This window comes from Crocodylus porosus, unplaced genomic scaffold (genome assembly GCF_001723895.1).
Source record: "Crocodylus porosus isolate Cpor-Errol unplaced genomic scaffold, CroPor_comp1, whole genome shotgun sequence".
NCBI classification, from domain to species: Eukaryota; Metazoa; Chordata; order Crocodylia; family Crocodylidae; genus Crocodylus; species Crocodylus porosus.
The window spans coordinates 10,618,398-10,641,369 of record NW_017728943.1 but is presented as its reverse complement, the minus strand read 5'-3'; the positions used below and the strand labels follow the sequence as shown (position 1 = coordinate 10,641,369).

The 22,972-nt window shown below is 45.7% G+C and overlaps 1 protein-coding gene across 7 annotated transcripts in view; it reads right to left on the bottom strand.

The window, feature by feature from the left end:
• SPAG17 (sperm associated antigen 17) overlaps positions 1-22,972 on the bottom strand; it is a 342,590-nt gene that overhangs the window by 216,241 nt on the left and 103,377 nt on the right. For all 7 annotated transcript variants that reach the window (XM_019548662.1, XM_019548664.1, XM_019548665.1 and 4 more), the window contains exons 7-8: positions 14,286-14,467; positions 11,514-11,669 (exon numbers count right to left, since the gene is read on the bottom strand). In XM_019548662.1, the coding sequence (XP_019404207.1) occupies positions 11,514-11,669; positions 14,286-14,467 (338 nt within the window). The remainder of the gene's footprint in view (positions 1-11,513; positions 11,670-14,285; positions 14,468-22,972) is intronic.

The window sequence follows — 22,972 nt, the reverse complement described above, 5'->3', positions numbered from 1 at the left end:
ACATTTTGTAGTGCCCTAAGCGAGACCAGGGGAATCAGAACTTGTGGCAGAGGCGATGTCTTCTATTAGACAAACTAGATATTTGAAAAAAAAATTACTCGAAAGCTTTCAGGCACACTTGCCCTTCTTCAGGTATAGGAGAATGTAAAGATTGTAGAATTTCTCCTAGGTGGAAATAAATTCATATTTCTCAGGAGAGCTGAAGGTGTTAAACTATTCCAACCAGGAGATCTTGCTACACTTTCAGCTCTCCTGTGAAATATGAATTTTCATTTCTACCTAGGAGAAATTCTATAATCTTTGCATTCTCTTATGACTGAAGAAGGGTGGGTGTACCCGAAAGCTTGCAAATAAATAAATAAATATTTTTTTTGTGCAAATATCTAGTTGGCTTAACTCTGCCAGAGTTCTGATTTCTTTTGCCTGTACAACAATACAGCTACACCTGTAACTCTAAGGAGACCACAATTTTTAAGAGTTCACATTTATTTAAAAGAAAATTATTTTTTATATAGGCAAGTAAAGCTACCTGTCCCAAATGCCAGATCTCAGGTCTTTGTAGCTAGAACAGCAAAAAAGTGATTCAAGAATGCATGAAATAAGATGCATTGTTTTTCACTTCCACTGAGATAAAACTTGGCACAAAGGAGTTTGCTGAAAATTTTCTCGTTAAATTCACCTTTGACACATAGAATATGGAAAGCGAAAACAGTGAAGAGTCTTGTATATGACTCAGTCTGTGGTTCTCAAACTTTCTGGACTCAAAGCACCCCACAATGGATTCAAGGCATCTCTCTACCTTTTGTAAATGTGAGTGTTACCCAATTTGAAAAGTTAATTTATGTATCACAGGTCTTACCTCCTTGCAGAGGAGTTGGGGAATGGGGGAGGAGGGCAGAGCAAAGTGCAACATCCTGGTTGAGAATCTCTGTACTAGATACAGCACCACGGAGTACTTACTAAAATATTACAATGATCAAGTCGTATCAGAATAATTACAAATTATTGTGCAAATAACTATAAAAATGTTATGGGTGCAAAGTCACTATCAAGACGTTAGGCAAAGCCAGAATTAAAATTGCCCAAATAATATTAATTCAGACCCTAAGAACCTAAGTACTATGATATAGGCTTTAATTACATGATCACAAACCTCTTTGTACACTGTACCCCTGTCTCATTCTGTGTAAATGATGGTGCTGTTCAGCAAATAATCAACTATGCAACAGTTATTTTATCTTCATTTTTCAGTATGTTGTACTCTGCGTAACTTATTCCATGCCATTCAATATCAAATTTTACTTTAGCTTATTTATTTGATTTATGGGCTTCCCTGCCCAGAAAGCTCAGGGCAGCTTATAAAAGCAAAAGTCAAGTCATAAAACAGACAAATAGTAAATAAAATGATGATAAAATTCCCCAGACAATAATGCAAAACTTAACCCCTCCCCCCACTAATATCCTACTCAAAAAGGTCATACATAAAGTTTGCCCACACCAGAGCCAGGCAAAAAGGAGCTATGCTGGGGTTGGGCAGATTCCAGCTGCACGTGTGCCAGTGCCACTTATTCTCCCTCCCTGCTTCCCCAAACTGTGCACAGCTTCCAAGTGGTGGGGAGCTGCACCAGGGCTGGTGACCTTCCATCTGCACAGCAGCTGGGAGGTGGGGAGGAGAGAGGGAAGTTGGGAGAAGCTGCGGCAGTGTAGACAGTTTGCAGCTGCACAGCCCCAGTGCAGCTCCCCACTGGCAGAAGCTGTGCAGATGCTACAGCTGGGGAGCAAGGGCAGCTCTCAGCTGCCTGGTCCCAGTGTGGATACAGGGAAAACACCCTCCCACCCCTGTGCCCCCACTGATGCATTGGAGCTGAGTTGTTCCAGCACACAGCTTGTTAAAGAATGCCGGCTGCTGTCTGAAAACATAAATAAAGAACGTATTTATCATTATCTTCAGATATCAGATACTTTTACATATCCAATAAAATGTTAAACAAACATTTTCAAAGTCTTTAGTTTCTAATTTTTTTGGTGATCGGCTGGAGATATCCTTTAGCCTAGCCACTTAAACAGTATGCATACATTAGAATATTAGGGCCTTACAATTTAATGGATTTCATAATTACTCTATTGAAGGAATGCTGGTCATGTAGAACCCAATTAAAGCCCACAGTGATTTATGCAAGAGCAGGGGGAACGATTTGTGGGATCAGGGTCTAAATATCCAGACAAATCTGGTTACTATGCTAGAATAATAATTACGTATATTCACCTATGACAGAGTATGTAATTCAGTTTATCTAGAAAAATGGACATAATACAACAATCCTTTAAAATACTTATATTTCTGAACAATTTTAAAGCTCTACATGGTTAAGCGCTAGGTGCAAGAAATTGGTTTATTTAAAACAGAATTTTTTGCTCTTGCTTTTTTTGCTAAACTTTAGATTAAAAATCAAAACAATACTAATTTTAACTCATAATATGAGGAAGATTTTTGTTAAATCTCAAATTCATAGGAGAGAAGATATTTCAATTAATTAAAAAAACTCACAGTAATCTGACGTAGTTCTTCATGGAATTAGAGAAAAATACAATGGAAGGGACCTCAAAAGGTCATTTTAGTCCAACTTCTTGCTCAAGGCAGGATCAAACCTAATTAAACCATCCCAGACAAGTGTTTATCTAACCTGCTCTTAAAAACTCCTAGGAATGGAGATTCCAATATTTCTTTGGTTAGCAGGTGACAATACGTACCTACCCTTACAGTAAGAATTATTCCGATATCCAGCCTAAATACTCTGCTGCAATTTTAAATCATTACTCCTTGTCCTGTCCCCTGCAGCTACAGAGTAATCTGTCACCATTATCTTCTTAACCACAGTGCAGGTAGTTGAAAACTGACTATTATCAAATCCCCACTCAGTTTTCTCTTCTTCAAAATAACTAATCCCAGTTCTTTCAACCTTTCCTTTGTAAATTGTTTCCCAGCTCTTTTAATAACTTTTGTTGCTTTGTGCTGGGTTCTTTCCAACTTGTCCACATCTTTCTTGAAATGTGGTGCCAGGTAAAGCTTTACCAATGCAAAACAGAGAAGAATAACTTTGCCTAAGTTTTAAGTTGTGCTTCCATTAATTTAGCCCAGTATATTATTGGTTTTCTTTTTTTGAAACATAAGCACACTGTTGGCTCATATTCTACTTATGGTCCATTAATAACCCCCAGGTACTGCAGAAAAGGACTGCAGCCTAGCCAGTCATTCCTCAGTCTGTATTTGATACAAGTGCAGGATTTCATACTCAGAATGATAAAAAAGAGGCTGAAAGGGACCTCAGGAGGTCATCTATGTGAGATATATGAATGTGTAGAATCTGCATGTGTCAATCTTAAGATACTTTGTGTTGAATCTGTGAATGTCAATGCATGCATAGTTTTACTTAATGTTTACAATATATTCTATTTCTACCAGCCTGGCAGCACTCTTTCCTGTGATTGTGGTTGGAGTAATTAATTTTTGAATGCCTTGGACAAGAATACCCATGATTGCTACCTCACAAGAGATCGTACTTTTGAAAGAGCCACCTGGATACCATGCAAAGATTTGCTGCAGTACAAAAAGAAAATCCTCACATATTCCATACCATTAGTTGTGACATATCACCCTTCCCTGGAACCCACACGGAAAATCCTCAAACAATTGTAATCCATACTAGAAGAACTTTTAGCTTCTCTCATTCCTTGGGGTCTCAGAACAGCAGAGACTTGCTATGCCTGAAGAAGGTGATTGCTTCTGAAAGCATGCTAAGAACTCTTTTCCAACTACTCCATTGATTTAATAAAAAATATCACATTTACCCAAATAACAATTGGGAAGAGATGGCTTCCACCTCACTCTGATGGGAAAGAAGCTATTCTCAGTCACAATGGCTGACCTGTTTGGCATGGCTTTAAACTAAGATCACTGTGGGGATGGGCGGACAATTACTGGTACAAGCCCAGGAAGTGACAACCATGAAATCAGCAGGTTGGGTAACACAAGGGAATTAATTCCTACCCCAGCCCAAGGAGTACAGGGAAGCCCAGAGCTTCTGATGGCAGGCTTAGTTGCCTGTACACAAATGCAAGGAGCTTGGGGAACAAACAGGAGGAACTGGACCTTCTGCTAAGCAAAAATGAATACAATCTTATAGGGATAACAGAGACCTGGTGGGAGTTCACCTATGACTGAACCATAGGTATTGATGATTATACCATGTACAGGAGGGATTGTGTTGCAAGGAAGGGTGGAGGTGTAGCTCTCTATGTGAAGGAGCAGTACCCTTCCCTACAAGCAGAGATTGGCTCCCAAGGAGGGTGATTTGAGACCCTCTGTGTTAGAATATAGGAAGAACAAGGAAGAAGAACTTGATCACAAATTCTCTAGGGAACTGGAAGAGGCTGCACATTCTAGGTGCAAGGTCATCATGAGTGACTTCAACCACCCTGACATTTCATGGGAAAAGCATACAGCCAAATCTGATCAGTTGTGAAGCTTTTTTACTTGCACTGATGAGCTCTATTTGCCTCAAGAAGCCAACAAGAGGTAAGGCGCTACTGGATCTGGTACTGGCCAAAGGGGATGATTTAGTGAGTGAGCTGAGGATCAAAGGGAAGCTTGGTGACAGTGATCACAAGTTGATCACTTTCTCTATCCATTGCAAAGCTGGCAAATGTGTCAGCAATGCAGAAATCTTTGACTTTAGGAAAGCTGACTTTCACAAGCTCAGGAGGTTGGTTGTTGACCATGATCTGGCAGGGTGAGAAGCCCACAATGAGTTGTCGCTCCTTAAGGACATGATTCTAAAAGCACAAGGGAAGTCCATTCCGGCCCATCGGGAAGGTAGCAAAAGGGCTGAGAGACCGCCCCACCCTTGGCTCAATAGGGAACTCATGGACCTCCTGAAACTGAAAAGGGAAGCTTATAAGGGATGGAAGTCAGGAAATACCACCAAGGAGGTTTATGCAGCACTGACCTGCACCTGTAGGGAGTGGACCAGAAAAGCTAAGGCTGAAACCAAACTCAAACTGGCTACGGGAATCAAGGACAATAAAAAGTCCTTCTTCAAATATGTAGGAAATCGGGGGAAAAAAACAAGGGCAACATTGGACCCTTGCTGAACCAAATGGGGCAGCTGAGACCCAACACCCAGGAAAAGGTAATTTCCTCAATGATTAATTTGCATCAGTTTCCCATCAGCCCAACGGGATCACCCTGCCTGACAGGACACAGGATTATCAGGGTAAGGGTGCATACGCCTATAATTGGTGAAGATCTTGTGAGGGAACACCTTGAGAGGTTGGACATCTACAAGTCAGCTAGCCCAGATGCAATGCACCCAAGAGTGCTAAAACAGTTGGCTGACATCATAGCACGACCAATGGCAAGGATATTTGAGAGCTCGTGGCACTCAGAAGAGGTTCCAGAAGATGGGAAGAGGGTCAATGTGGTGCCTATCTTCAAGGAAGGAAAGAAGGAAGATCCATGGAACTACAGGCCAATCAATTTGATCTCAATCCCTGGAAAGATCTTGGGAAAAAAATCATCAAACAAACCATCAACAACAAACTAATGGAAGGCAACATTCTGAGAGAGAGCCAACATGGCTTCGTTGCAGGTAAGTCTTGGCAAACCAACCTGATTTCATTCTATGACCAAATGACACATCACCTGGACAAAGGAGAAGAGGTTGATGTCATATATTTGGATTTCAGAAAAGCCTTTGACTTGGTCTCCTATGAGGTCCTCATGACAAAATTGGGGAACTGGAGTCTTGACAGCCTTATGGTCCAGTGGGTGGGGAATGGCTCTGTGGTAGGACCCAGAGAGTGAGAGCCAATGGAACCGAGTCAACATGGTATATGGTGACCAGTAGGCCTGTGCAAAGCAGCAAGAATTCAATTTGGATTCAGTTGATTCAGAGGGACAGTAATTTAATTTGGTGATTCAGATCACTGTCCCAATTTGATTCAGATTCAGAGATTCAATGCCAATTCAGAGATTTGGCCATATCCTATAATGAGGAATCGCTAAAATACCTATAACTTTGTCATTTTTTTGCAGATTCGGATGAAAACAGCAGGGATGGTAGCATCTTCTGAGGGCATGAAGCCTGCCAGGTTTCAGGCAGAGTGGTACAGGGGTTTCTGTGAAAGTGCACCTCAAGTTTCTGAAAGCAAATAAAAAAAGCAAACAGGTGCCGAGTGAGGAGGGTGGCATTCACTCTGTATGCATGTGGAGCTTGTGTTACCCCAGCAGCAGGAGGTTCAACTTCAAGAACACCACCTGCTCCACCAAACCAGGATCCAAACAGGTGTAGTGGGGTGTCACAACATCCCCAGCAATGCTGAACCCCCTCTCGCTTGGAACACTGGTTGATTGAAAGAACAGGTGTTGCTGGACATCCATGGCCAGATCCTGCCACACTTGGCTCCTGGTTGCCCAATAAGCCAAGGTGTCGCAGTGCAGTGGCTCCACATCTTTAGTGAGATAGGTAGCCACCAAGGCCTCCGCACTACCTGCCTGATGATGGGGTCTTGTGCCCATGGATCCCAACACTGAAGCCATGCCCTTGGCCCACATAGGCAGCAGCTGTGGTGGAGGAGGTTGGCTTGTGGTTGGAGTGCTGGCACGGGAAAGTGGATCTCCCTCTTCCACGTACCCCCACCTCTAACCTTTTACCTTCCTGATTCTGTTCACCAGCACCTCTGTCCAGTGATTGAGGGTTTTGCTGCTGCACATGCTTCCCTTCACCTTTGGGTTGCACATGCCCACCAGCACGTGGACTGTACTGGACTGCAATTGATTCAGCCATTTTTTGATGCTCTCCTTCAGCTGCTTCACCATTGTCTGCACCTCTGGGGAAAGCGGCTTGCCCCAGCCAGGAACACTGATCCCCTAAAACTTCTCCATTTCATTCTCAAGTTCCTTCACTATGGGGATGACCTGGTTAAGAAGGGCATTGCCAGTGCTGAGGCTCTTGGTGGCCTCAAGGAATGACTTGAGGACCACCAAGATCTGGGAAATGGTATCCCACTTCATTTTGTTAAGGGGGCCGCTGATCCTAATCTTCCTGAACAAGGCTATCTCATGGATGGCCTTTTGTTGCTCCACCAGCCTTTCCAGCATCAGGTATGTGGAGTTCCACCAAGTCTCCACATCCTGCGTAATTGTATGCTGCAAGATGTTCAGCTGTGCCTGTTTGTCCCACAGCATCTTGTCCCCCTTTATGCTGTGATGGAAGTAGCCCACCACCTACCTGCATTTCAAAATAAGCTGGCTGGTAGTTATGCCACCATCACTGGGAGCCCTGTCTCACTCCAAGGTGTCCCTGACTACAAGTGGAACTTGTGTGCCACACAGCGGATGCCAACAAAGTTAGCATCACACACCACCTTGACAATATTGGCTCCGTTGTCAGTGACCATGAATCCACAGGTGAGCTTGCCGTGCCCAACAAGCCACCCCTGCACCATGCAGTTCATAGCCACCATTATCTCCCTTGCCACGTGGGATCCATCCATCACCTCTGCTTGAAGGAAAGCCCATTGATGCCCTGACTGATGGACTGCCCTGTGAGGGAGAGGTAGACAGGATCTCCACCCCAGCTGCTCCAGAGGTGAAGTGCAAAGCTACCTGTGGACCTGCCTTCCACAGCTCCTCCCCTCAAGTGCTCTCTGCATGCCTCATACAGGGAGGGCACTACCATCCTGATAAAGATGGTGTGTGTGGGCACTTGGTACACTGGAGCCATGAGCCACCTGAAGCCTGGACACTCAACAAAGGATAAGGGCTGGCCACCCAGAGCAAGCATCTCCCCAATGTTCTGGGTGAACTCGCTCACCTTTGGAATGCACCCTGCTTTGTCTCCACCTTCCCCCCACTGGTCCAGGGTGGCCTGCCTTTCCTTCTTGGGGTTGGGGGCTTTGGAGCGAGAGGGGGACTTATTTTTGGGCATGCTCCCACTGGTGCCAGGCTAAGGAGGAACAAGGACAAGGGGGTGCTGCCTTCTGAGATGAAGCAGCATTGCTATGGTCGCAAAGTGTTTCATGTCCTTACTCTGTCTGACCTGCCTTCGGCAGTGCTGGCGGGTAGCATACCTGGGATCATCTGCCACCTCAAAATGATCCCACACTACACTACCCACCTGCTTCTGGGTTGAGGATGGGAATCCTGTCTTATCCACCTCCTAAACAGTTAGAGGCTCAACAACAGGAGAAGCTGAGCCACCTGCCCCCACAACCTCCTCTGTAGTGCCTTCCAGAGAAGGAAAGCTGCCTCTAGGGGAACTTTGATGGGTGTGAAGCACAAACAGATTCCCCCTCCTTCCCCAGAATTTCCTTCACTATGGCCCTCAGCTCCTCTGCTTCCAGATCCAGCTCCTCCTTTGGCACTGGAAGGCTCAGGCTGGGAACTGAAATTGGGGTGAAGAATGTCATGCTGCTTCTGGTTAGTGGTGGTGGTGCAGGTGCAGGCAGTGCTACAACATCCTTGCTCCCACTAGTAGCAGTAGACTCTTCACTGCCAGGAAAGGGTGCATCTGTGTTTGGAATGGGGGGAACTTGAAGCTCTCCCTCTGCCCCCTCTCTCTCTCCTGCCAGAAGGCCTGGCACCTGCCTTTTCAGCATGCTTCATAATGTCTGGTGTGCTGCAAAATGTGTGTGTGTGTGTGTGTGTGTGTCTGTGCTGTGCTTTCCTGCACAGTGATGACACACTGTCAGGGAAAATACAGATTTCTTTTTGTGGGGGGAAAGAATCACAACATACTAACAAGAACAAATAAGAGGATTTGGGGGGGAAGAATAAGTTGAAAGGAATGAATAAGAATAACAATAGGGATTGTAGGCAAGAGTAAGTAGGAAAGCATTGGATACAACTTGCATGAAGAGATACTAGCTACCAAGAGACTAGGTAGCAAGACAGAGCTTTTTAGATGCTGCTGGTCCAAGAGAGAGATGGCTCACAAAAGGCACAGATCACTTCAGACACAGCTTGATATGGTGTTTCTATACACTTGATATGTTGTTAAAATACACTTGAGAGACACAAGCAAGGGGGAAGCCAAAACCTTTACAGTCTGCACCAGTCTGACAGTGGAGTAAAATTCCTTCCTGATCCCAAATACAGTATCAGTCTGACTTTGCACAGAGATCCTCTAACCTGGAACCTCTGGGTTTAAGTTGCACCAGGGGCTTTGGCATACCCCAGTCAAAATCCTCAGCCTTGGCTGTAGCCAACATCCAATGCTTCTGAGGAAGGTAGGGGGGAAAAAAACCCTGATTCCTGTAACAACAGTAGGGGACAGAATTCTTTCTGGCCCATGTGGCAACCAGCAAAGCCTAGAAGCATGGGAAAAGCTGAAATACTTCCCAAGCTCTCTGCAATCTGGAGACAGCAACCAAACCCCGGTTCAGCCGGAAGGGAGAGATCCTGGCCAGCCGGAAGGGTTTCCGCGTGAACACGTGCACCCCTCACCCCAGCGGAGCCTTCATGCTGGAGCTGGCCAGCCTCTCGCCCATGCAGCACCTAGAGGCGCGGGGCCAGGACGGGAACCTTGGCATGGCGGCAGGTATGCAGCTGTGTTGTTGTGATCGGTCCCAGCCTCGCGTGGTTTGTTTTCATCCCTGGCTGTTAGCACGTGGTACTTAAGCATAAAGAAATGATGCAGGGAACGTAGCTAGAGGCTTGGATCACGCTTGGCTGGCTGATCAGCCCCGCAGGGGTTGCGTGTAGGCAATGAGTGAGAACAGGGTGCACTCCATGTACCTGGGTTTTGCTTTGGGCAACTGTAGAAACCAGCCAGTTGTAACGGCTGTGTAAGAAACCGGGCACCAGTGACTGGGCAAATCCCCACAGAGGTGCAGCACTGGGATGTGTGTCCTTTGCTGTTAGACCTTCATTCAAACCTCCCTGTCTTCTTGGAAGATGTCGCTTACCCTCTTCCAGGTGCGATGTGCAAGAGGATGGGAACTCCCCACTTGTTATATTTTTAGCAGCCTGACCCAGCCCGGTCTCTTCCTAGGGAAGGGGGAAACTCGGGTAGAAGCAGAGGCCTCATTACACTGAGGAGAAGTGGGGTTAAGGGGAAGGGGAGGCCTTCTTGAGCCATGGTTTTGCCAAAGTCTTAGCAAGACCGCGTCAGAAGCACAGGGCCTCTGGCCTGTCCCAGAGTGTGGCCTATCCAAGCGGGGTGAGGTGGGGGAACCGATGGATCGCAAAACAAACTCCTTTGGTTTTCAATGTGTTGGTTTATTGCTACGTAAATGATAACTGCGTTTTTTTTTTTTTTTAATATAAACCTTATTTCAGTGAGGTTTGACTTTTAACGCAAAGTAAATTCAGGCCAGACAAGCACGTACTCATTACAGTGTCTTGAATGTGGCAACCATCAATCCTCTGGGATCATGGTGTAAACACAAGGGCCACCCAGACTTCTGATGCATGTGCCTGGGCAGGAATTTTTGGAGGAGCAGAGGCTTCCCTTCCCAGACCTGCCATCCTCCCTTAAAGCTGTTGAGACAGAATCCAAAGACCAGACTGAGTCCAGATGTTTGGTGCCTCCGTGGCTGTAGTTGTATAACTGTCTGGGAATTGAGAAGTGGTGCTGGCTCCTACCCTGGGGGTCTTTAAGAGGAGGTTAGATGAACATTTTGCTGGGGTCATTTGACCCCAGTATTCTTTTCTGCCATGGCAGGGGGTCAGACTAGATGATCTGCTCAGGTCCCTTCCGACCCTAGAAACTATGAAACCATGAAACTTCACACATCACACCCTCTAACTGAAGAGCCAGGACTCCCTTTTTTGTAATACTGTCCCGTCCATAAACTTATCTTAACTCCTTTAATCTTGTCTTTTACTGAATGTCATTCAATTAATTTTAGAACATTTTTCCAGTTTATCAAGGTCACTTTGAACCCTAATTCTATTCTTCATCATCTGGAATTCCAGCTGATGAGATCCGTATATTTGCCAAGTGCGAGCTCAGTCCCATCTTCCAACCAATTAAAGAAGATATTAGACAATTTCCCCAGGACAGACCCTTAGGAGATCCCATGTGATTCATCCTCCAAACTAGACATTAAGCCACTGAGGAGTAGTGTGCATTTAGGAAACAGCTTATTGAAAGCAAGACCCTACTCCCTCAGCATCTTGGGTGTGCATAGACTGGTGTAACTGTGAAAAGTTTGCTGGGTTCTGTGTGGATATAGATGTCTGGCCATACTTCTGAGCCTGCTTAATGTAGCTATTTATGCCAATTACAGTTACATTCAATACTATTTAAGATTAACTCTACATCTATGTGATTTTTTTCAAGTTTTTTTCTTTCTGTTTTTCCCTATTTGAAGATTTAACACGTAAAACGAAGGGTCTGATTCTTCTACACAGAGGTGGAAAGTGGCCTCTGTTTAAGTTTTTGGAGTACAGAACTTAAAACTTAAATTACTATCTAGGTTAATACCATCCTACTACGAAGTGTTCCTACCTCTGTCATCGGTGATTGTGCCAGTCTGCTCTTTACTACTACAGGAACATTAATAAATTTGGCATTATCCAGGTAATGTTTATGTTGTCTTCTCCAATCCAGGCAGTCATACATTAAACATGCAATGCTTTCAAAAAGTGCAGTTCCAAACTCAAGCTATGAGAATAAAGAAGCATATGAAGGATCAAGTTTGTATACAAAGCAGAGTGGAACTCTATCTGAGAGTAGCAACTCTCAAAGCAAAAGACTTTGAATTGTTTCAAAACGTTGCAAGGGATTTTTTTCTCATTTATTCAAATAATTTTTAAAGGTTAGTGTGAAAACACCAAGGATTTCTTATCTTCCCTCTTTATTCCTATGATTATCACCACATCACATTCTACAGTATACTGACTACAGACATATAACATTGTTCACAATGGTTGGACTTGCATGAAAAATGAAAGAGTTAATTGCTGTTTTCACATATAGAAATGTTCCCCAAGTTGGGCTAACTGCTATCACTTTTGGTCTACTAACAGGCAATAATAAGCTGTCTTCATTTTTTATGTTTGTATGAAACATAGTACTGATATAATATGTGGTCTTATATTTTAGCAGTCTGACCTAAGTGACAAATTATCAGTTTGTTTATAGTCAGCTCTGGTGACAAAACCCTTCTCACTAGAAAATGGCTAAATACATATTGAAGGGGCCTATCAGCATACCTACCAGATAGATAGGAAATGAAACTCTGAGATCATTAACAGAGATAAGGGATATTTACATGCAATAGAATGTATATCCAGCAGTGCCTGAGTCGAAGGGGTCCTGGTTCCAGGGAACTGATAGAGAATTGATAAGGAAGATAGAGAACTAGTAATTTAAGGAGAGGCCACTGTGGGGGGAGAACAGGGAGGACACTTTGAATCTAGGGGAAACAAGGAGACCAGAGAATCACCCAAGAAAGTAGTGGACAGCAAGCTACTTGTAACAGAGAATAATGGGAAGGTGAGGGAGGCAGGACAATTCATTCCTTGAACAGGTGCTACCTGCAGCAAACCCAGAACAGCACCCTGGTCCCAGCTAGGCTGAATGGGGCAATCAGGGCAGCCAATCCCTTGAACAGGCAACAAGCACCACCTGCTCCAACTCTTAAAAAGCCAGGCCCAGCTGGCAGTGTCATTTTTTGGACAAAAATGAAAGTTCTTGTTCCTGACCCTCCGTGTGCTTTCTTGCTGGTTCTCTGGTTTTAACTGCTGACTTTGGCTTCTAGTTCTGGTTTAACCTTTGGTTTTCTGCTCTTAATTCCAGTTCTACCTCCAGCTCTGGCTTTTGGTTTTTGATCCTTCTTACCTTGTCTCCAGCTCTGGCTTTTGACTCTGGTCTATCTTGACCTTGGTATGGATCCCAGTTCCAGTTCTACAGTCAGACCCCTTTGTATGCCCAGCTCCTGGGAAATCAACTTTGAATGCACCCATTCTTCATGTGCCTAACCATTAGATAAGACCACCCACATGCTGTTACCTAGGAGTTTTCCTGTCTTTACACAACAAATGCTTTTGGCTTTTTACTTTTAATTTTGTCTGGTGATAAGACATATTTCAGGGCAGTTGACAACAAAAGACATTCTCTTTCTATGGGGATAGCAAACCTATTTTTTGTGGGGTGGGGGAGACACCAACCACATTTCTGGACCCATGGGGAACCCTATTGGCCCAGATGGCATGTCTCCATGGGTCAGATCTGGCCCACAAACTGGATCCTGGTCATCCCTGGCCAATGGAGTTTAGAAACTCACAGACGATGGACAAATTTAGTTGGAGCATCTTCAAAAAGGGGGGGGCTCTTGCTAATGAAGCAGTTATACTGCAACTGTTACATCTGTAAGAGCATGTAGACATACAAATAAGCTACCTTATTTTCTCACATGCAAGACACCCAGAATAAGACAAATCTTGTTTTTGAAAGGCAGAATGCAAGAAAATAATACTTCTTTGTAGTAAGTAACTGAGTAGCAGCAATTGTGTAGCTGAGCCTGCTCTTAGCTCTGTTCCCTGTGGATCATGTATAGTTCCTTTTGCTTTTGCCCAGTTGAAGCGTAAGTGTTAGGAACTGCTGTTACCTCACTTGTAATGTGCAACCCAATTTCCAGCTGCTGTTTTCTGGGGAAAAGGTGCATGTTGTTTCAAGAAAATGTGGTAAATCACCCTCATTTTGACATAAATGAAGCAAGGTAAAAGTTAGAGATGTTTTCCTACATTTGTATGGCTACAGGTTCAGGTGTGTACAACAGTTACAGCATAACAGCTGCTGGGGATGCAGAGCAGAAGTGCCCTCTTGCCATTTGAAGCTGCTACCAATATATATTTATCCATGCTAAATCAAATGTACTGGTTTAAAGCAAAAGTGTCAAAGTCACTGGGCCCCATGGGCTGGATGAGTGGCATGGGGCCAGTCAACTCATGTGGGGCTGATATGCCATGCATGCCAAGTTCACTACGTGTCATGGACCAGCCCTGCTCACTGCATGAAGTGTGTAGCCCTGACCCTGGCATACCAGATCCAGCCTCGCCCACCACATGCAGGTCCAGTCTGAGACCTACAGGCAGCACCATGAGCCTGATGATAGGGCTCCATGGGCCAGATCCAGTCTATTGGCCATATCTTTGATAGCTCTGGTTTTGTAAGCCAAATATTCTCACTCATTTTTACAGACGTACTAAGCTCAAATTCCAGTTATTCTCAAATTAGTGCTAAATGCACTTCACTATTAAAAAGGACACCACTGACCATCATCTCACTGTCTGTCCAGACTAGGGGAAACGTGTTTTCCTTAACAAGGTGATGAAGTCTGGCAATGTTAAAGAGATTTGATCCATTCTTCCCACTGTTAAGAACTGGCTCCAAGTATTTCCAGAATGTTTCCAGATCCTTGGTAGCTTTATCCTTCTTCTTTTTTTCAGCTTCTATAACTACAGATATATTATAATTAGATAAGTTATACCATGATCATATCCTAGTATCTTCCTTTTACAGGAAAATATGATGCATTTTTATGGACTATTTAGAGGGAAACCTGAATTGTAAGTTTACTGTATTAATAAAATAATCTTAAATCTCTCACCAAAAATGTCAAAGGTCAAATGCATACAAAAATGCAGAGGGAGAAGTCCTTCATAGTATTTTAATTTTTTTAATGAAACATTCTGAGTGTCTGAAATTTAGCCATTAGGAAGTGTAAGTTTAAAAGAGTTCCTTGCATTAAGCCAGAGCCAAAAAGGGTAAGCGAAGTACAGTAAAATCTCTGTTATCTGGCATTTAACTAACCATAATACTTAATTAGCCAGAATTTCAGTGGTGGGATGCACACAGCACTGCACTGTTTTGCTGCCTGCTATACTGCTCTGAGGGTACCCATGCAGGGTATCTGAGTGTGCATGCTCCTCCCCCTGGTTGCAGCAGCCTGCAGCCAGGCTGCCCTGGAGTTTGGGGTGACTGAATATTATGGCATTTTTATCTGTATGCTGTTTTATTCTTTACACAGTATGTTATACTGTAATGTATTGTACACCAATTCTTTGAAAATTTGCAGTGTAAGTATGGGACCATCTTCGTTGAGAATAACTCTCAGATAACTGGAATTTTTGGATAACTGACACCCTCCATTCCCCACTCATGTAACAGAGGTTTTACTGTATTATCATCATCAGTTTATAGATGGTAAAACAGAAGCAAAGAAAGAAGTCGGGGAGAATTCAGCTACAAGATGTATCAGTAGGTTCCCCATGTATTTCATTATAATGATCAATTATCAGATGTTCTTAGTGTACAAAAAACATTTTGTTCTTCTAAATGCCAGCTCTGTAATATCAGTGTGGAATCTATGGCTGTTTACAGACATAAAAAAAGTGGTGCTTTACTTTAAACTTGGCATGCTCCCATGCTGAAGCCAGCAAATGCCCAGAAGAGGCAATGCATTAGTTAGACCCGGCTAACGTCAGTATAGATCAGGCATTTTAGTGGGGCTTTTTGGCACTTCTGTTTAATAGCTGATTGAATCAGGAATTAGATGAAAGTGCCAAAAAGCCATGCTATCTATATAGATGCTTGTGGAGCCAGGTCAAAGTAACTCACTGCTACTTTCACTTTTTAGGGGGTTTTGGTTTTTTTTTTTTAACATCTGCAAGCAGCCTAAAAGTGTGCCACAGCTTAATACCCTACAGTTAGGGTTACCACATGTCTGGATTTTCCTGGATATGTCGTCTTTTTGGATCCTCTGATTTCCATCTGGGCAGGTTTTTTTTTTTTAAATCTGAAGAAATGTCTGGGATTTTGCCCACTCTGCTGGTGGGAGCCAGGGGAAGAGTGACTGGAGAGACAGGCATCACATGTTTCTGCATGCATATGCATGTGTGCACACACACGTGGCTGGCATGAAGCCATGCAGGGTGGTGGGAGCAGCCCTGGAAGCTGGGTATGGGTAAGTCTATGGGAAGTGGGGGTGGAACGCCAAGGTGTGTGAGGGGGGCAGGTGCCTGCCAGCATTGGGCTAGAGGGGTGGGTGCCTGCCAGCGTGTTTAGGTGTGAGGGCTGTGGGAGGGCACAGGAGCAGGGGAGAGGTGCCTGTCCATCCAGGGGGAAAGGGGATGGAGAGGCCTTCAGGAGCAGTGTGGAGCTGTGCAGCCAGGCTGGCAGTACCAAGGGTTAGTGGCCATGCTTGTGGGGGCAGGGCATCTGGGAGATGTTGCAAAGGGGGAAGGGCCATAGCCAGGCTGCCTGGCACAGTGCAGAAGCCCCAGCCTGGGGTGGGGGGTCCTACAGGTCTCAGCCCCTGTGCTCCTGCCTGGTGAGATTAGGGCCAGCTGGAGGCCCCCTCCAGCAGAGCTGGGGGAAGCAAGGGGCACTGGGGAGGTGGGGGGCTGTGGGCTGGGAGTGAGGGGCACTGGCAGTGTCAGAGAGCTGTAGGTTGCAAGTGAAGAGCACCAGCAGGGCCAGGGGTCTGTGGGTCAGGAGTGAGGGGCAGCAGCAGGGATGGAGGGCTGCAGGTTGGGAGTGAGGAGCACTGGCAGGGCCAGGGGGATGTGGGTTGAGAGTGAGGTGTCCCTGCAACAGGTGTCTTCTTTTTTGGAGCTGAAAATACGGTAACCCTACTACAGTTCTACAGCACTTCACTACATTTGGCGTTCAAGACACCCAATGCTTCTCAAAATCAGAATCCAGGAGTCAGATTTATCCATGGTATAATTCCAATGACACCCATGTGCTTAAATTTGATAACTAAGATAGTCTGTGAAATGTTTTGAAAATGTGAACCTAATTATCTTTTCCAAGATCACACACAGAATCTGTAGGGGTGGTGTTACATGTTACCTTTAAACTGTTCTCAAGACACTTAAAACTGGAGTGTCCAAGCATTAAAGAGGGTTAAATTGTGCTAAGTACCATTTAAGCATCTTAAAGAATATGCCGTTTTAGAGGAGGGTTAGGTTGAACACCTCAGTGGTATCTCAAGCTAGGTTATTGGTAGTCTGTACTATGGAGATAAAGCAACTAATATGCAGTCATCCAGTATCCCAGGATAGCCCTTCTACTCCTGACAAACTTTCCACCCTCCCAAGCTCCACTACCCAAGATATGGTACTGACCCCAAGTCAACACCCCCACCCACAACAATTGGGTATGACTTCAACGTTGGCCCAGTTTTTGGCCTCAACTTTTCCATTGAAATTTGTGATTGAGAGACTGTAGGGTCGAGGCTTCCTTTGACTAGGAGTCAGGAGGGAGACTTCTAGACCCAGTGAACTCTTGACTCCAGTGATGTCATGACCTATGTCACAGGGACACAGGGTCAGGCAAGAGGCAAGCCTCAATCAGAGGGTGACCCCTGATCAAAGAAAAAGAAAAAAGAAAAACCTGCTGCAGGGGCCTGGGGGAGCAAAGAGGCATGCCATGAAAAACCGCCTGTGCAGTTTATCAGCTGCACCCATCTCCAGCTGGGACTGGGTGACGCCACGAGGAGGTGTCACCCAGTGAAGATAAAAATCAGTCCAGAAAGCACAGGAATGGGGACACCAAGGGCTGGAGGACCAGCGGGGAACCGCCAGATGGACAGCATCCCGCTGCTGCAGTCAGCAGTGGTGGTGGCTGCAGGAGCTGTGAAGATCCCCAAGTCAGGGAAGACCGGCAGGGATTGAAGATGCCGGCAGGGAGGCTGGCAGCAGCAGCGGAGGAGGCAGCAGGAGCTGCAAAGGATTCCCGTGCCAGAGAAGACCAGCGGGGAAGATGCCGGCAGGGAAGCCGAGCAGAAACCATGAGTGTTCAGATGAGTAAACAGATGTTCAGGATTTTTCTCAGACCAAAAATGATCTCTCTGAAAGAAAAATAACTCAGGAACAACCTGGGTTAAATATCTCCTTGGAGAGAAAATGTCTGTACACTTTCTCTTCTGAGAGAAGCACAGTCCTCCAGCATCCCAAGTTACTCTACTCCTATCTTTCTCCCCCAGGTGATAGTCTGTTCCCTGGGCTGGACTCTGCTGCTCCAGCTGAGTCAAGGAAGAACACACCGCCTTCACAATCCCCATATACTGCTGCAAGGAGACATGGATGGAGGAGTTACCCAGACCCAAGAGAGAGCTGTGTTCATCATGTTCCCATCTGTAGTCTCCTAGCGCGTGGTGTTGAGGGGAGGCACATGTGGCTGTGTGAGACAGTACTAGAAGCTGCACATTCAGTTGTCAGCAGAGGTCTACTCTGGAGCCATTGCTGGGAATATTCCTCTGTCTGTGCGTACAGCATTTGTTTGGAGAACTGCAAATGCAATGCTTCTGTCAGGGTTTTGTTCCCTACTGGCATCTGTGGCACAGACTTTGCTTTCATAAAGACAAATGGGCAGAGTTGTGCTGCCACCAAATCTCTTCAGCAGGAGTCTCATAGGAAGTGAAACATGTCTATGGGTATTTGAGTGATGTAGTGGGTGATTTTTCATTGCAAATTGGTTTTATAGCTTGTCTAGATTTCTCTGCTACCCTTATGTACAGTTAAGGGAGAGTGATAGGGGAAAGCAGAATGGAGAAATAAGGAAGAACAAAGCCAAACACAGACAGAGTAGGGGGAGAGAGGGAAAGAAAAGCAGGTACGCACAGAACAAACTCTTAGTGTGTGGGGGTAGCTGTCCTTGGGATCTGAGTAGCCATGCAGATCCCATGGGTCTCACATGTCCTTCCAGTCAGTGCTGTTTGCTCTCTTCCTTGAAGAACATCACCTTCCTCTCTAAGTCTTTTTCCCCACCAGTATCCAGAGAGGACTATTCAGCTCTGCTGCATGCCCTTCATTCTCTCTCTTTCTCTGCACGTTGGAGGCCATTTATAGAAGTTGCACTTGCTACACGCAGCAGCTGGAAATGTGGGAGAAGGCCTGACTCTGGCACCAGGCAGCGAATAGCCCTGAGAGCGTGCACCCTATTTAGGGAGAGGTGGGTCAGCAGTGATTTACGGTCAAGCAGAGACAAAAACTAGAATCCTGGTGCTGCTGGAAGATGTAAGCAAAGCATGGGCATCCATTCCTAATCCACATCAAATGCAGTAGAGGTTGTTCAGCCACCGCGCCAGTCTCCTGGCTATGAGCAATGTGGCTTCCTAAAGCTGCTGGTTACAGTGGGGTGGCCCCACCAGGCCAGGGTCAGGCAGGAGGGCTTCTTAGGCAGACACAAAGTAAAGGTTGCTGGGAGCTGTAGATGCCAGACTACTTAAACTGCTAAATCCAGCCCACAAGGAGGAGACTTGAACTGAACCTGAACTGGCACCATTATCTTAATTCACTGACTGGGCACCTGCCTGTTTTACGGGACAGAGAAGAAGGGAAGGTCTCTTAGGATGGAGGAAAAATACATGTCTATTATTTGAGTTTAGTGCCTACAACTTCACAAACTCTAAACACCCTCCCACCCCACTGACCTCATTGGGAAAGTGTGAGTGGATCCAACCAGAGCACATGCTTGGAGGCAAAGGAACAGCAATCAAAACAAATATTCACAGCTGGAGGTTGCTGGTGTCTTAGAAAAGAGAAAATGGGATATAGGAGGAAGCCACCTATACAAACAGCTCTCAACTAAAACACAGCTACAGTCAATGGTTTTTTCATATTTGGAGTTAGGACTCTTCATAGTCCATGTCAGCCCTGGCTGCCTCCTCTCTGTGTCCATCGTTAGGTAACTCAACTTCTCTGTGCATGTCTGTCTGCTCTGAATACTTCACACCACCCCCTGCCTTCCTTACTGACTCCCATCTATGCTTACTCCCACCCTGCTTGTCCATCCTGCCTTTCCCCATGCTCTCACCACTTCCCAGAGGGACTTATCTCGATTGCTCCTGGCCTTGCCTCTGCCCAGATCATATCATACTGGTCCCATACATAGCTCCCATACCTATGGCCAACAGAATCAAAGGGAGTTTAGTCACTACCTCTGCTACTTTCCCTGCCTGTCTACACTCATTACACCATGCTGTCTTCCACACTGAAGTTGTCGTGGTCTATGTTCCACCTCTGGCACACAGAGTTGCCATTTTGAAACAAAACTCATTTAAGACCTAAAATCATGTGGAAAAGAATTTGATTTTAGAGAGACAACAGGCTTAGAAGGTATAGAATCGCAAAGCCAGACACATGTGCTGAGTTAGTGGAGGAGGGTAGAAAAGACTTGCTTGTTTCTCAGGACATGAGCAAAAAGCAAGTTCCAGCCTCTTCAGGTTTGTCCACACTGCAGTCCAGACTGCATTTTTGGCATACCCCAGGCAGCCCAGACTAACCAGCCTGTATAATGACAACAGGGCATGTGTGGCAACATGGATTTCAGGTACCCAGTACTGACCTATGTTTAGGCTGTCTGGCCATCACTTAAGAGGGTACAGAGAAGGGCAACTTGCATGATCAAAGGGCAGCAGGGCAGGCCATATGAGGAGAGACTAGAGGGCCTGAATCTATTCAGCCTCCACAAGACAAGGCTGAGGGGGGAGCTAGTGGCTGTCTACAAATTCACCAGGAGGGGATCAGCAGGGAATAGGAGACGCCCTGTTCCCCTGGGCACCACATGGGGTAACTAGAAATAACAGCCACAAGTTGATAGAGAGCAGGTTCAGGCTAGACATCAAGAGGCATTACTTTATGATCAGGGCAGCCAGGACCTGGAACCAACTTCCAAGGGAAGTGGTGTTCGCTCCTACCTTGGGGGTCTTTAAGAGGAGGCTGGATAGACACCTGACTGGGGTTATATGACCCCAGCATCCGTTCCTGCCCAAGGCAGGGCATTGGACTTGATGATCTGTTAAGGCACCTTCTGACCCTAGCTACTATGATACTATGAAGTCTGTGCTGTTGTGGCTGTCAGCACTTGAACCAGATAGATGAAAGCTAGCTAGAGGCAAGTCTAACATGAGCTGCAACCACATATCAGGATTATCATATAAATACATCCTGAGATACCAAGAAGAGAGGTGCAACATAAAGAGTAGAAGACCTGCATGTCAATATCTGTCCAATGTAACACAGTCTCTTCTCTGTGACTACCGACTCATATCACATCAAGCATGCTAGAGCTGTAGGACAGTGTATACAGAATTCAACACATGGGAGCTGTCAGACATGGGCACTCAGCTACCACCAGGGCAGTCCTTGTTATGACCACTTCAGAGTCTAGGCTCTAGTTTCTCCAGGAGCCAGGTCCTAAGCCACCTCACTCTGGGTACACCAGGGTTACCCATCATGGATACCAGAGCTCCATCTTGCAGGTTCAAAGCCTGCCTGAATGTATGCCAACATTCAACCAGAACCCTGCAGCGAGGGGTACCCAAATTCAGGTAGAGGATAACGTGACCCTAGAGATACCCAAGAGAAAGAGGAGGTGGCGGTGGCAGAGGAATTCTTAGCAGGATCACCGGGAGTCACTTACTGGTATTACCCTATGTTTTTTGGGGTGGGACAGGATGGGATGGTACTTGTTTTTCATCTTAACTCTGGCTGGCCAGCACATTAATGGGAAGGTAGGAAAAGACCCTTTTCACCTTGCAGGGGGGAGGAGGGGTAGGAGAGTAGCCTGAAGAGCCTGATTATGAGAAACTACAAAAGCAAATCAACATGGATTTGTCATAGCTGACTTAGTATCTAGTCTAGACCAGAGAACTGGGGAACTAAGAAGCTTATGATGTCCCCAATTCAGCACAGCATTCAAATTTATTCTCTATCAGTTGTCAGAAAACCATTTATGAGCATATTTAAGTACTTTACTAAATAGGGGCAGGCTACTAAATGGGGGAAAACTCCTAGGCCAAAATCAACTTTGAGTCAGACCATGGGAGTTTAGACCATGGAGAACAGGAAGAAACTTACCTGCACTAGAAAAAAATCTCATAGTGTGAAGATTCTTCAGCCCTGACATTGCCCTACCTGGTGCTTTCATGTCAGGTCAGATCACACAGAAAGGAAGAACAGGACAGGGCCAAACTCTTCACGGAAAGAAGTGGGAACTTTAATCAGTCCATCAGGGATTTCAACTACCCTTATCTATTAATGTATCCTGTAGACACAGAGAACTCTACATTGATGGATCAATATATAAGATAAGGAACGTGACTTTAATCCTTGTTAGGCAACAATTTTAGACGTACCTACAAGGACAACTGTCCAGTGACTCACTCACATCATGGTCATTTCCTGGGCTTGTGAAAGGCACCATTATCCACTGTGCTGGAGTTCAAGGGTAAGCTTTTCAGAAGTGCTCAGCTCCCAGTACCTGCTGCTGTTTGATATGGGAGCAGGTTGGCACAGCACACTACATCTGCATGTTGAAAGGTGAGCAAAATTCTATGCAAAATCTGGCTGGGTGTGTGGGTACAGCCCCTACCAGGGCTTCTTGGCTCCTGGCTGCTGTGGGGAGCTGGGAGCTGTGCAGTATTGCGATGATGGTGGCAGCGAGCAACCCCATCCCTGTGGGGAGCTGGGAGCTGAACAGTACCAGGTCTAGGGACAGTGAACTCTCTCATCCCCTGTGGCCTCCTGCTTGTGTGGCTAACCAGGAGCAAATTTCCTCCAGATCAAAGTCTACAAGAGTGCTAGATTAGTCTACTGTGCAGTAAAACATCTGGTGTATATACATTCAAAGAGAATCAAGGGTCTACTTAAGCTTCAATAGCCCATCAGGATAGCACAGTAAAACCACGTCAGCTTCTGTGGCCTATAGCACATGGAGGAGCGTCACGGGGCGGGGTCCCAAGAGCGGCCATGATCTCTCCTAGTGCCCCGTCCTACCGCGCCAAGTAGGTGTCAATGCACCCTTGTTCTCGCCCGCCACATCTTTGATGATAAGAGGCCAGGAGCAGTGGGGAGAGGAGGGACACAGGTGCACGTGTGCCCTTCCCACACGTGTGCCTCCTTTCTGGACCCGGAGCGGAGGAGAGCGGAGGAGAGTGCAGCAGCAGCAGCGGC